Source organism: Arabidopsis lyrata (assembly GCF_000004255.2).
Source record: "Arabidopsis lyrata subsp. lyrata unplaced genomic scaffold ARALYscaffold_1, whole genome shotgun sequence".
NCBI classification, from domain to species: Eukaryota; Viridiplantae; Streptophyta; class Magnoliopsida; order Brassicales; family Brassicaceae; genus Arabidopsis; species Arabidopsis lyrata.
The window spans coordinates 16,995,743-17,010,385 of NW_003302555.1; the positions used below are offsets into that span (position 1 = coordinate 16,995,743).

Sequence of the window (14,643 nt, forward strand, 5' to 3'; positions counted from 1 at the left end):
TTGGAGTGCCAACACAAAGCCTCAGCCAACCTTGGTGACCTAAACATCCTCCTAAATCTGTCTTTTATAGGAAAATACCTTAGCACTTTTGCTGGAATCCCTTTCTTATCCTCGACCAGTGTGCTTGTCTTTTCCCATCTTGATTCACTACATCTTGGGCAGGTCACCAAATCCTCATACTCATTGCGATAAAGGATGCAATCATTCTTGCAGGCATGAATAGAATCATAACCAAAACCAAACATCTTCAAAAATCTCTTCATCTCATCTGTAGACTTAGGCAGCACATTGTCTTCAGGTAACATGTCATGAACTAGGGTTAGAAGCTGATCAAAAAAGTTTTCTGACATACCACTCTTGACCTTTATCCGGTAAAGTCCCATGATTGCAGAAACCTTTGTGTAGCTCAAACAATTCTGGTACAATGGAGTTTCTGCATCCTCTAACTTCTTCCTAAACTCATCTTCTACTTGATTATCAATATCATCAAACTCGTCTGCATTCTGATTCTGAGATGGTTGCTTGCCTTCAGTTTCTATAAAAGCTGTCCTAATCAAATCATAAGCCTCATTTTCAGAAGTATAAACATCTGTTCTGTTAGCATCCCATATATCACCGTGTTTACTCCAACAGTTGTTCTTTTTGTACTTCTCATCCATCCCTCTAATCACCAGATGATCAAAGACTGTCTGGGTTGACTGATGAACAACATTGCGGCAATCAAGGCAGGGACACCACATATGTGATACATTACCTAATCTTTTTGATGAATCAAACACAAACTTAGTTGCTCCTTCCTCATACTCAACACAATTCCTGTAAGTAACAAACAATGTTATTAGAAAACTCACAGTCCCCTAATCATTAAATGAAATCAAAGAAGATGTGTAATAACTTTTAGGTGAATACCTTGGTAACCAGACCCAAGCTTTATCCATGTTAAAGTAGCTCCGACCAAATGTGCATACAAGGTTATTAGGAATAGTAGAAGTAAGCCACAACAACAGTAGAGAACTGCTAAAGAATCAAGTGTGAGTGAGGTACCTGCTAGATGTTATTCTCTTTTGCTTAACTTGAGCTACAGAAGGAAACACAACAGTATAAATCGAGAAATCTGAATGAAACATTTAAGATAAAGACCTATTCAAAGGAGAAACACATAGAAGACATCATACCTTGACACTAGAAGAACTTGAATTAAACAAAACCTTCCTGCAAAATAGTAAACCCAATCGAAACACATCAAAACAACATGCAAGCTAGAACCCTAAATTACTAAAAATCAAACATAAAAGCTGTATCTGGTTTATTGTTAAAAAGAAAGACCCGATTTTACCTTTGCATAAACTCGATTCAGTAGGGATTTTGTTTCCAAGAATTGGAAAGTGAAAATCGAGTTAAAGGGGAAGCTGGATTTAGGTTTTCTGGGTTCTAGAGACTAAAGATTTCTGGGTTTGAGATACTGAAGATTTGTGGGTTCGAGAGAGATTTGTGGGTTCGAGCTAGATAGATTTGCTGTGTTCCTTCGCGAGACTGAGATACACAAAGAATCGAGAATGAAATCGATAGAATGAGAAGAAGACGAACTAATGAGATAGAGATTTGTGTGTGAGAGCTTCAGACAGAGACTGAGATTTGTTTCGATGTGAATGTCGAGCAAAATGGAGGCAAAAAGGGTTTTAGGTTTTCTAAGTGTGAATTGGGGATTTTGGTTTGGAGGCAAACAAATTTTTAGCCCAAAATTTTCTAAGTGTCAGCGGCAAAAATTTTAGCCTATTATAACGTTAAGAAATGTTTATGCTATTGAAACGTTATGCGAAAATTGGATTTTTAAAACGTTTTGTATATGATAGCATATACTTATTCACAAACGCTATCTTAAAATCTCTCGTTAAGTAACGATAGCATTATGCTCACAAACGCTATCTTATAATGCTATTAAAAGTCAATATTCTTGTAGTGCTTGTAGACAAACATATCTTCAAATAAAACGGAGCCTATGCAAAGAAAGGGAATTAACGATCCATAAGGGAATTAAAGGCGGGGCGAGTAGACCATGGGAGAGAGGAAAGGCAAAGGCTGGCGGATAAAACGCAATCACAACCAAACAACACAGACGGCATCATAACGATGAAATGCACATGAACAAGAACAGAACGTGCGTAGGATCAAGCAATGAAGATACCTTATTATTCGAGCCACACCGTAGATCAACCAGAACCGGAATTACAAACATCTTCACTGAAACCACAAACCCATTACTTGCCGCTACGACCGCTTCCACAAACCCAATAGTGAAACTCGAAATAACCCAAGAGATTCCTCAGACGCAAGCTAAAAGCTCTACAAACAAGACTAAAGAGACAACTCTAAAAACCCGATGAAGAAGATGAAATGGAGCAGCAAACCAGAAGATCTCGGCAAGAAATTGAGGCATCAAAAACAGATCTGAACTCCAAACTCAAACAAATCAGAACACCACCGCCAATATAGGCCACTAACCAAACCAGCACCACCTTCGTAACTCGGCCGGAAACACAAGCACAAGAACTTCGATGTTACTTCACCATCATCACTTCACGAAGAAGGTCACCAAAGAAACAAATCGAAAAAAATTAATAAATAAAGAAACTAAAACAGAGACATGGAGGCTGAATCCGGTGCTAGATAAGCCACCCTGATTCAGCCTCAGATCGACAATTTTTTTTTTCCCTTCCGGCGGCTGATTCTCGAGAGAGAAAGGGGAACTAGGTTGAAAAAAAGGTCTTCGCTGAAACTGGTTTTAGACTAAACATTGGATTCAAACGTCAAATTTTACACTTTATTGAAAAATACAAAAATCTCTTTTCACATATAAAATTCAGCATATATTATGATGGTAGATAGTATTCTTAGGCCATACACAGAGGCGCAACTTTTGTTCGGGTGTTATGATTAAAAAAAACAAAAATAATCGAATAGTGATGAAAGAGAAAGAAGATGGGTGTAGACTTACAATCGGGTGTAAGTGCCACATGTCTCACTCTCCTTTCTATTCTCTCTATCTCTCTCTATCTCTTTATCTTTCTCCCTCTTTTCTCTTTTTTTTATTATAACATTAAAAATATTCTAACATATATACTCAAGTTTATCCCACTGTGCATGTTCTTAGTGTTTATCTTCTCCATAAATGCTTTAGCTTAGTGGTTTAAATAGCATTTGTTACACCATTGAGGTGGCTGGTTCAATTCTTGGAGTTGTGTTTTTAATTTTTAAACACTAAAACTAAAGCAAAACGAGGTCGTGTTATAGTTTAACGAAAGTTGTTAGGTCAACATTAACCCTCGTTAGTTGACTTAACGAAGTATCTTATTTAACAAAATCAACAAAAATTAACGATTAATAAAAAATTCAAATAAAATTAGCAATTTAATTCACCATAAGCAAAAGTTGATGATTTTTTCAAAACTTTTGATAAAGTCATGTTTTAATGACATTTTTCCCTATTAACTATGCATAAAGTGGCATATTTAGATACTAATTATTAGGCCTGAGATTTATATCCGTTATCTGCGAATATATGTATTCGTATCCAGTTTTTGATCCGAAAAAACGGATATCCGGCAAAACGGATACGAATACGGATAGTAAAATTATGGATATTCCGGATACGGATAATCCAAAAATTTGGGCCGGATAACGGATATCCGGCAAAAAAAATATATATATATATATATAATTTAAAAGCCTTATGACTTCATTTTTCAAGTGTTAAAGTCCAAAAAATCTTGTAAGCCCAACTTTTTTTAATTGTTTTTATTTTATTTTCAATGTTAATAAATAAATCATATGACAAAAAATAAAATAAAATTTCTAAGAAGAATTTAAAATGTTGATTAATGTCTTTTCTTTTTTTAAAAGCATCACTTGAATCTTTTAAACTTTTTGCTACTTTAATAAATTCTTTGTTTTTGTAATGTTTCGTATATATAATCAACTTATAGTTGTTTTATGAATTTTTTTATGTAAGATATTAATGAACTTAGAATTTTAAAACACTATTTCCAGATATTCGCGGATTTCCACGGATATACGGATTTTTAACGAATATCTGGATACCAGATATCCGGAATTTCCGGATCCGGATACGGATACTAAATTGGTAGATAATACGGATACGGATACGGATACGGATATTTTAAAAAACCAGATATCCGCTCCGTTTACAGGCCTACTAATTATTATGCTGTTGACCACATTAGCTTTCTGACAACAAGCTAGCTGAAATGTCGGGACGGCTGCAATTCCTTTTTTGTTAGTAGAGAAAAAAAAAAAAAAAAAAAACAGACAGAGAAAAAGAGATTGAGATGGAGAATCACACGAAGGACTCGACCATGAAAGTTTCATCTCTTAATTGTATCGATCTAGCTAACGATGATCTTTATCATTCAGTTGCTTCCCTTAAACAGGTTTATCTCCAATCTCAGTTTTTAGATTTTGCATGTTATGAATTATGATCATTATATCAAATTGATTCCATGATATGGGTAATTATGGCTTTAGGCATCTTTGGATTGTGGATTTTTCTATGTGATCAATCATGGGATAAACGAAGAGTTCATGGAAGATGTTTTCGAGCAGAGCAAGAAATTTTTTGCTCTTCCTTTAGAGGAGAAGATGAAAGTGTTGAGAAACGAAAAGCATAGAGGCTATACACCTGTTCTTGATGAAAAATTAGATCCCAAGAATCAAGTCAATGGTTTGTGTCACCTCTTGCTTAATTTCAAAGGTGTTTTTCATTGTTTGATGTTGAATTAATATTTTTTTGGGGGTTTTTAGGGGATCACAAAGAAGGTTATTACATTGGAATTGAAGTTCCAAAAGATGATCCTCATTGGGATAAACCATTTTATGGCCCTAACCCTTGGCCTGATGCTGGTTAGTGTTTTTTTTGTTTTTGGTGTGTGTGTTGATTTTGTTAATAGCACTTTCTTTGAATAAACCTCGATGTTTTTGGTTAGATGTTTTACCTGGTTGGCGAGAAACAATGGAGAAATATCATCAAGAAGCATTGTAAGTCTCATCTTTGGCTTGCCCTTGTCCTGGAATTCGCTTGTTTAGTTGAATATATTATTTATAGGAACAAATCATTTCACCAAAAGTTTGGCCTTCTATATGATAAAACGTTTTGGTATGGTCAGGAGAGTTTCTATGGCTATTGGAAAACTATTGGCGTTAGCACTTGACTTGGATGTGAAATACTTTGATAGGACAGAGATGCTTGGAAAGCCTATTGCAACTATGCGATTGTTGCGCTATCAAGGTAATTTATTGTCTTGTGAAAATCATAGAGCATTATAAGTTCTTAAGCTTTGTATGTTCATCCCATTGGTTTCTTTTGTTGTACTTTAGGGATTTCTGATCCCTCAAAAGGAATATATGCATGTGGAGCACATTCAGATTTCGGAATGATGACTCTGTTAGCCACCGATGGTGTAATGGGACTCCAGGTTTTAAGCTGCACAGATTTTGCTTATTCACATACCTTTTGAAATGACCGGTTAGTTATGTGAAATTTTGATAAATCTTGATGGCAGATATGCAAAGATAAGAACGCGACGCCTCAGAAGTGGGAATATGTACCGCCGATTAAAGGGTATAATGAACAACCTTTCTTATTGTTCATTGGTCCATCATCTATTAAACCTTGAATTATATGCTGACTAGCATCTGATCCATATTTATTTTCTGTCTACAGAGCATTTATCGTGAATCTTGGCGATATGCTGGAACGTTGGAGTAATGGCTTTTTCAAGTAATATTTCTAACTAACAAGTGATTTTGATTTGGAAGCAAGTTTTTTCTAGCTGACATTTTTCTCACGTACATATGACCTTACAGATCTACGTTGCATCGGGTTCTTGGGAACGGTCAGGAACGATATTCCGTAAGGCCCTTACTAAAGCCCATATGTGTCTTATCTATACAATCTTGTAGGGTTATAAGGGAGATGTTTTTAGCCATATACTCAATGCTCGCTTATAATATTCTCAACAGTTACATTGTGTTTGACATGTTCAGAATCCGATCTAGCAAGATATACATAACATTGACGTTGCATCTAATTAATATTTTCTTTATGCAGATTCCATTCTTCGTGGAACCAAATCATGACTGTCTCGTGGAGTGTCTCCCAACCTGCAAGTCGGAAAGCGACCTTCCTAAGTAAGACTTTACCTTGTGTTATACCGAGACCTTTTAAGTGGTAAACGCTTTTCTAATGTTTATGATTTTTTTATGCATGTATAGATATCCACCGATCAAATGCTCGACATACCTCACCCAGCGTTACGAGGAAACACATGCGAAGTTAAGCATCTACCACCAACAAACATGAATGCTCTTTTTGATCAACACTAGGAAGGAGTCTACAAAAGTAAGTTTATATAAGTTCGCTGTTACGTACTCTAGGGGTAAGCTCGAAGTAAAGTCCTAAAAGATATTGTAAGGTAAGTGAAATTTACGGCACACCCTCCCTTACTTATTGGGAGGGATACACATGCTTATGTCTTGTTTCAATATATGAATCTGTACGAATTGACAGTCTCTGTAACATTTAGAATCTATACAAGCTATACATGTTGCCTAACGAGTTTTTGAGATGTTAATCAAATGTAAATTCAGCCACATCACGTTGGTGGAGGTCATTAGCCCAAAATGCGTAAAAGAATTCACCAGAAGTGATAAACAAATTTCCTATACAAGCAAACATTTTCCTTACCAATCTTTGTAACATACCACAAGACAACAAGTCCTTTTGAAGTAGGCATTCTTGCAATGATCATTTGGCAATTGGAAAATGTTTTTCCATCAGCAATGAATTGAAATCTTAGTTGTGATTTTAATTCTCACATGAAGAAGTATAGCGATCTACATATTAAATAATTAAGGTAATTAAAAGACAAAGGCCATTACAAACAAAACTTTTATAACTTTGTTTGCTAATGTCGAAAGACATTATACACTAATGGTAACAAATAAGATAAACAAAAGTACTGTTTCTGTAGATTAAGAGGTACTCTAAAGATACAACAGTCGAGAGAATCATTGACTCAAACCGAGCCACTTAGAGAAGTTGTCAAACTCGGTGTAGTCACTGTCAGAGATCAGAGATCATGGTCTTGTACCATGACTTCCCTGCTGCTCCCATCTTCATTGCTTCCTCCTGTAAACACCACACAAGATAAGAAGAGAAAAAGCTTAATCATATGATTATATGAATATAGAGGTGCATTTGTGCCAAAAAAAAATGAATATAGAGGTGCATATCGAAATCAGGCAGAGCATAATAATACCTTAGGAATGGGTTTCCTCTTCTTCTCAAGCTTCTATTTCTTAGCTTTCACTCTCTGAGCTTCAGCCAACAAAGACATCATCTTCGCGGTCTTAGCGTAATGACTAAGCTTAACCATCACATTCAAATTCTTCAAAGGATTCTTCATAATCACACCTCTTTTCACATCCTTCTTCATTGGCTTCACCACACTCTAAACCTCATCAGAGTTTATAATCCTAGCAAGATCAGCATTCAACATCTTCGGCCGCAGCAAAACATATCCTTGATAACTTCTCAAACGAGCCGTAAATAGACTCAAGCTTCTCAAATGCAGACTTAGTCCAAATCACAAACCTACCAAGATGACCACCAGGAGCTAACTTCAATAGACTCAATCTCTCTACATTACATATATCAATCCCTGTAATGTTCCTAAAAGCTTCCACTAACGATCCTTTAGTTCCATAAACAATCAATGGACCTTTCCTAAAAATGTAACGACGATTCCTCATTTTACCTTTACCAGAACGAACTCAAACACTATCTTTCGCCTTCTCTACGTCAGCGAAAGCACCGATCCGCTTCAAAACATTAACAGCCTCAGAAGTTTCCTCAACGGATTCAATCGAATCACCAACTACAAGCGGGAACTCTGGAACATTCTCAATCTTGTGACCACGAGCCATTACTAGAGACGGAACTGCGGTAGCAGCGATTGCGGAAACCATGGCGTGTCTCTTTATATTGACATTAACACGGCAATGTAACCGTCGCCAGATTTTAGTCGGAGCAAACATTCGACCACCACGACACATGTTTCCATAAGCTGCTTGACCAGCACGGTATGTACCACCACCTGAAACACGAGGGATACGTGAAATGGCACGTCCGATTCCCCAAGATTTGGCGGAGGTTTGGTGACCAGCCAGTTTCGACACCGCGTAAGGTTGACGACTATTGTTTGAGATTTGGACGCCTGGTCTAACCGGAGCCATCATTACGGCTGCACTATGAAATCTGAGAGTGCATACAGTTTGATATTTCAGATTATTGACTCAATCACAAGAACAAAGATTATGAATAAAGACTTTCTCTCTCAAACCTAAACTTCACAATCTCAATCTCACAAACTCATATGGTTTACCACACTTTGGCAACTCATATATATAGATATCTCCTAAATACTTTTGGATAATTTCCAAAACTCTTATAACTCTTAGATATCTCTTTTGTTAGTTATCTTATAACTCAAGTTAACTAACCCTCAAGCTTTAATTTATTCAAGCTTATCTCAACACAGATTTCATAGCAAAAGTTTGCATATTCTATTAAATAAATTGTATGCACTCTCAAACGTTGCGTGGACTCGCTACAGCGTTGCTCGGTCGATTCAAGGTGTCACGGTATGAAACACCACACAGTCCGATCCACACTATATTCTAGAGATTGTTGTGATCTTAAAATGATTTTATGTTTCAGCTCTACATTTCTTTGATGATCTTGGTATGTTAAACTCACCGAGAAGTTGCATATTTTTCGATGAATCGAAAAGGTAAAACCGTCTAAAAAGATAAAAGGTTAGTCGACATTAATGGTCCATGATCTCTTTGGCTCATTCGTGGCGATAGTATCTATGGTAATATTCCACCTCTCCGTTTGAACCGCGTGAGCCGATCGGTCATTGGCGGTGCAAAACAGAGGGCTCGTGATGTTTGCAAAATATAGTCACGTAAAGTCCATATAGCTATTATGTGACTAAATGTTGTTGTTTTTAAAAAAATAGTTAGATGCTCAATTTCTAAAAGGAACAAAAGGAAAAAAGCAAGATACTCAAAAACGAGAGATATCTGGTCGGTCAACTGTTTGGAAAAGCGTAAAAAGTAAGGGATTCAAAAGAAAACGAATTCTAGAGAATTTCCAGGTAAATGTGGGAGCTACAAAAGTGTTAAAGATCATTTGAAAAGTCTCGCTCTCAAAAATAAACATGCGTAAAGCTCTACATATATTTATTAGCCTTACTACATGTGAACATCTAAAAGTAGTTTCTTTTGTTGACGAAGATAGTTGCTATCTAAATTTTACATTACGACATCTGAATGATTTATATGTTTATAATTTACAGTTCCAAGATTCATGGACTTGCGTTTTGTGTAAATATGGGAGTTATTTATTCTTCTTCGACAAGTTGTCTACATGGTCAGTCCCAATCCAAGAAAAATATTCAGTGCTGTGGAAGTCGAAACTAACGCAATCAAGATTTGTCTAGGGTTTTATTTTAGGGATACGATAATCGTGAATTCTCAAAGAACAACAGAAACGATTGTAACCAAAGATGGTGTTCTTGATATTATTAAGAAAAAGATGACTTTGATCGTACAAGAGTTTGATCGTAAAAGGAAAAAGATGTTTGTGCTGTGAGAGCTTTGCGTAGTGTAAATTCTAGAGCGATATTGCTTGCCTTTGCTTGAGCCTTGAGTCTCTTTATATAGGGGTGATAAACCGCCTCTCCAGCGATATTCTCGGAAGATTTCCATTTATCTTGAAGTCGGCTCAGAATATCGCGGATTAGGATAGTTTCCTTATTTTTCGGAGTCTTTGGGAGATTTCCTGATTTTGAGTCGATCCTTCTAGATTCTCTCTTATCATTTCCGGGTATATCGGAAATGATCCTTCTTGTTCGGAAATGATACCTTGCTTGGAAATGGTACTTTGAAAGCGAATATTTACCAAGTCTTTACCTCGGGCGATGATGAAGACTTCACCTCGGAGAAACTTGTGCAATCGGCTCGGGTACACAGGAAGGACTGGCTCGGGCACTCTAGGATGGCTTGTTCGGGTGTCCCCGAGGCGATGGGCTCAGAAACTCCCGAGGCAATTGGGCTCGGGTGCTTGAGACGTCTTGTTCAAGTATCCCCGAGGCAATTGGGCTCGGGTGCTTGAGACGTCTTGTTCAAGTATCCCCGAGGCAAAGGGCTCGGGTGCTTGAAACTACTTGTTAAAGGTATGCCCGAGGCGATGGGCTCGGGTGCTTGAAACGTCTTGTTAAAGTATCCTCGAGGCGATGGGCTCGGGTATACTAAATCGATTAGATGGATATCCCGAGGTGAATGATGCGATGCCCCGAGGTGATCGCTGAAAGACTCCCGAAGTGTTCTAAGTCTGGCTCGGCGCTAAAGGATGGAATCCGACCCCAACAGTTAGCCCCCCAGCTCGTTAGTTTGGAGAACCAAGCGTGACGAGCTTCATGACAATTAGGCCGAGCCGTTTACTTTGAACAGTTCGGTCCCTTTAAAGTTTTTGGCGATTTGAATTCCTCTGTCGTTTCATCTTCTCTTGGCGTGTGACGGTTGGGATTCCTTCTCGAGAAGCGGAAAGGTCCTTTCGCTGATTCCCGAGATTCGTGCGGATGCGAAGTATCTTATTTGATTTGTGCGTGCCCGACGCGCCTTAGACGCGGACGCGATGTTTTTTATTTGGCTCGTTCGTACCCGACGCGCCTTAAGTCCCTATAAATGTTAAGTCTCCGACTCATTCTCTCATTTCGCAACTGCAAAGGAAAATTTTCAAGGTTCGTTCTCTTCTTTCTCTGATCTTGAGTTCTTGCATTTTCTCTACTTTTTCCGTTATACTTCCGTCGTAGCGCCACCGTCATTAGATCTAGGTTGATTTCTCCGATCTGTCGAGCTTTGTTCCTCCGATCAACTTCTTCAATCTCCCGAGGCCAGAAAATGTCTCTATCTGATTCCAGCGATTCGCCCCGAGGTGACACTCATCTCCCTGTCTACAAGAGAAAGATGGTCTGGAGTTCCTCGAGCGACCCCGAGGCGGATACCACGGACCATCAGATCGTGTTGTACCGTGGTAGTGATGCAGAGTCGGCTTCACGGGAAGAAGACCCGAGCCGTTTCATCGTTCGGGAAGACGCGATTGCAAACATGGCTCGGGATCAGGATTTGCCTGATGATCCCGAGGCGATTTTGAGTAGAAGGAGGATCCATCCACCGGCAGCTGGTGAAGCTGGAGTCTCGTGCTGGCGAAATGCCCCCGAGGCGCCTCTACTTCCTATTAAGGCCGAGGAGGTTCACTACGATTCTGACGAGGCGGCTAGGTTGCTCCAAGCTAAAGTCCAAGCGGCCAAGGGTCAACAGAAGAGAAAACGAGCCAAGAAAGCTAGGAAACCCGATCCCCCGGGTTCTACCTTATGCACGGAGGACTCCCTTCGGGATCTCAAGGCCCGGTTCGGTTTTAGCGAGGGAATTGAGCTAAGACTTCCAACTCCGAACGAGCGAGCAGATGATCCGCCCGAGGGGTTTTTCACCCTCTACGAGGGGTTCTTCTACCATTGCTACCTTTGGCTTCCGATCCCGAGGCCGATTTTAGCGTTCCTATGGTCGTACAAGATCGCTTTGTCTCAGATTACAACCCGAGGCTTGCGCCATCTTATAGGGATTCTAGTCCGGAGTATTGAGACGGTTAACCTTGTCGACCTTAGCCACTTAAGGAATCTCCTAGAGATCCGGCGCATACCAGGCCCTGTTGAGAGATTTTACATATCTCCGAGGCCAAATAGGAGGGTTATCGGTGGTTTTCCGAGCAAGGATGAGAAATACACCGACCATTTCTTCTTCGTAGCCTTGAATGAGTATAGTGTCCACGAGGACTACTTAGGGAGAGTTGTTGGAAAATGGAGAAAAATTGGTACTACGCCCGAAGCCGTATTTGCCGTTTTGTTTTGCTTTAAACTTTTCACTGAGTGCTTTCTTGTCTATGCAGATCGGAACCCGTCATTTCTCGAAGACGTTCCCGAAGGCTTTCTAGACCTCCACGACGAACTAATAGCTCGGAAGTGCGATTGGACGAAGCACTTCTCTCAGGAAAGGATTGAGAGAGCCTTGCGTTTGTTGCACGGAGCTCCCTGCCAGTCTTCTTCAGAATCATCCGACCACCGTCTAGATCACCTCATTGAAATGCAAGGAGCTGCGCAATCTTTGAGGGCGAAGAAAGCTGCCGAAAGAAAGGCGGCCGAGGAAAAAAAGGGTTTCCGAGGCGACTTTCGGACCGTCAACTCCGCCTGAGGTTAACATTGATCCGCAGGTTGCCGATGGTGCCGAGGCGACTGAGGAGGTTCGGGTCGCTGCAGATTTGTCCAGGCCCGAGGCCTCTGGTGATGTTCGGTCGGATGTGGGAGTTCCCGCCGCAGTAGGGGCTTTGGCGATTGTAGCTCTGGGTGCCGAGGCGAAGGCTAAAGCGAAAGGGAAGAGGCCCCGAGGTGATAGCTCGGGAGGACGCAGAAGGGAGAAGAGGAGCCGTAGTGAGGTTCCCATCTACAAGGATAAGATAGCTTCGGCTAATCTTATCGCTTCTTGTTCGGGTCCGCCGCTTTCCGCTCCCGAGGCCTTGCTAGAGGCACAAAACTACCGTGAGACCGCTGCTGGATTTCTGAAGGTATAGATTCGTTCCTTGCGTATTTTTCTATCGTTTCCATACGTGTTTGCTGACGATTCTCGTTCTATTGCAGGCCTTCAACTCGATGAATTCCATGGTTCGAGCCTACGATTCTGGAGCTCGGAAATCCGAGCTTGCTCGTGAAAAGTCGGAGATCTCTCGAGCCGAAGTAGAGGCTAGGATTTCTGAGGCGATTGCGGCTAAACAAGAGGCCGAGGCATCGGCCAAGGCCGAGAAGGTGGAGCGGTTGAAGGCTTCGGAGGATAGCCTGCGAACTCAGAGAAAGCTCGAGGCCGAGATTGCACGCCTTCATCGGTTATTTACCGAAGAGAAGGCTCTCCGGGAGAAGGAGATTATCAGAGAGCGGAGGGCAGCCAAAAGGGAGTTTGCCGAGAAGTTCAAGGCTATCGAGGCGAAGATGGACCAGTACGGGAAGGTGTCTACGCGCTATATGTACTTGGTGCAAGCGCGGGCCAATGCCGAGCTGATAGCCGAGTTGGAGGAAGGGAAAAAGGTGGAGGATGAGAAGGCCGAGGTCCTTCAATGGACGACTGAATATGGAGACGCCGAGGATGAGTACGTCCGTCTCGGGACCGAGCTGCGAGAGGACTTGAAGCTTCCTCCGGTTTCCCCGGACTCTGTCGACGATAGCTTCGGGAATCGTTCGATCGAGGGTGCCGCGGCTGCGATAGGCGTTGCCGACCAGTCGGGTTCGAACCGAGGTACCGAGGTAGCTCAAGTTTCGCCGGTTAACCAAGATTCGATCTGATCCCGAGATGTCTTTTTATTCTCTTTTTTGTAAGACATGCCTGGACGGCTTTATCCCAAAACTAATGTCAAATATCTGGATTTATCTTTCGAGCCGAGAGCGAAAAGAATCATGCACCGGTGTTAAGTTAACCGGGTTTAAGAATTGCTCGTTGAGAAGTTAAATCCAAACGTCTTAACTTTCGAGCCGAAAGTGAAATGAATCGTGCACCAGTGTTAGGATAACTGGGTTTTGGTTAAGTAGGACTAATCTTTATCGGTTGCGACCCGAGCTGATATAGTCGAAGCTGATATAGTCGAAGCCAGTGCTTAGAAGCGAACTGGGGTACCAGTGTCGAAGTCAACTGGGTTTTCTGAAGACAATTTCTTTATGGCAGGATATCTCCGACCGAATCGTCTCGACTGTTTATATAGCGCGCTGTAACCGAGGCGGTGAAAAGAGCTTTTTCTGTCCGAGGACGTGGCCATCGTCCAAACGAACTTTTAGCTTTATAGGTCGATAAGATGACCGTTAAAATCTCCGAGGTGGATAAGATTGATAACCCGAAGGGTAAAAACTTAGAGAATTTGAAAAATTTTGTGGGAGTATATAAGTATACGGACCCACTCCCCCCTTTTTTAATTAGGGGGGGTAGCTGAACTCGTCCGAGGACGAGCTGCCTACGTACCCTTTTCAGGGATCAAGCCACCCCGTAGTTCAAGTACATGCGTACCTTAGGTTTTTAGCGGTAATATTTCCTTAGATGCATTGCGTTCCAGGATCTAGGTACCGCTTTGCCGTTCATGTTGATGAGTTCGTAGACGCCGGGACGGATTACCTTTGCGATCGTGTACGGTCCCTCCCAATTCGTACCGAGCTTACATGCGTTCTGCTCGGCGGTATTCTGGAAAACTTTGCGTAGTACGAGCTCTCCTTCGTGGAAGCGGCGATGCTTCACGTGAGAATTGTAGTACCGAGCCGTTGCATTCTGATAGTTCTGCATACGGATCAAAGCTGAATCTCTTCTCTCGTCAATTAAGTCCAGCTCGTCCAGCATCATCTGAGTGTTGGAATTTTCCTGCTCGGGGAGAAAACGTCTTCTCAGTCCCGGGATCTCGGCTTCGGTGGGAATCAC

General features: G+C 41.0%; 2 protein-coding genes and 1 pseudogene across 3 annotated transcripts in view; 1 reads left to right on the forward strand and 2 right to left on the reverse strand.

Annotated features, from left to right (window-relative positions):
* LOC110224963 overlaps positions 1-1,361 on the reverse strand; it is a 6,959-nt gene extending 5,598 nt beyond the window's left edge. Inside the window, exons 1-2 of the mRNA XM_021013136.1 lie at positions 1,176-1,361; positions 910-1,078 (exon numbers count right to left, since the gene is read on the reverse strand). The gene's annotated coding sequence lies outside the window, so the exon portion shown is untranslated. The remainder of the gene's footprint in view (positions 1-909; positions 1,079-1,175) is intronic.
* A 2,887-nt stretch (positions 1,362-4,248) lies between these two features.
* On the forward strand, positions 4,249-6,631 carry LOC9327225 (2-oxoglutarate-Fe(II) type oxidoreductase). Of its 2 annotated transcripts, none has more exons than XM_021013146.1 (11): positions 4,249-4,448; positions 4,543-4,738; positions 4,819-4,917; positions 5,001-5,052; positions 5,181-5,302; positions 5,392-5,489; positions 5,577-5,635; positions 5,738-5,794; positions 5,881-5,926; positions 6,125-6,204; positions 6,289-6,631. In XM_021013146.1, the coding sequence occupies exons 1-11, from the start codon at positions 4,347-4,349 to the stop codon at positions 6,374-6,376; spliced, it is 999 nt and encodes a 332-aa protein (XP_020868805.1). In that variant the 5' UTR covers positions 4,249-4,346; the 3' UTR covers positions 6,377-6,631. The 2 variants fall into 2 exon arrangements, with proteins under 2 accessions (XP_020868805.1, XP_020868804.1); XM_021013145.1 differs by having other exon boundaries at positions 4,255-4,448; positions 4,816-4,917.
* A 225-nt stretch (positions 6,632-6,856) lies between these two features.
* Positions 6,857-8,523, reverse strand: LOC9327226 (annotated as a pseudogene).
* Between the last annotated feature and the right edge of the window lie 6,120 nt (positions 8,524-14,643).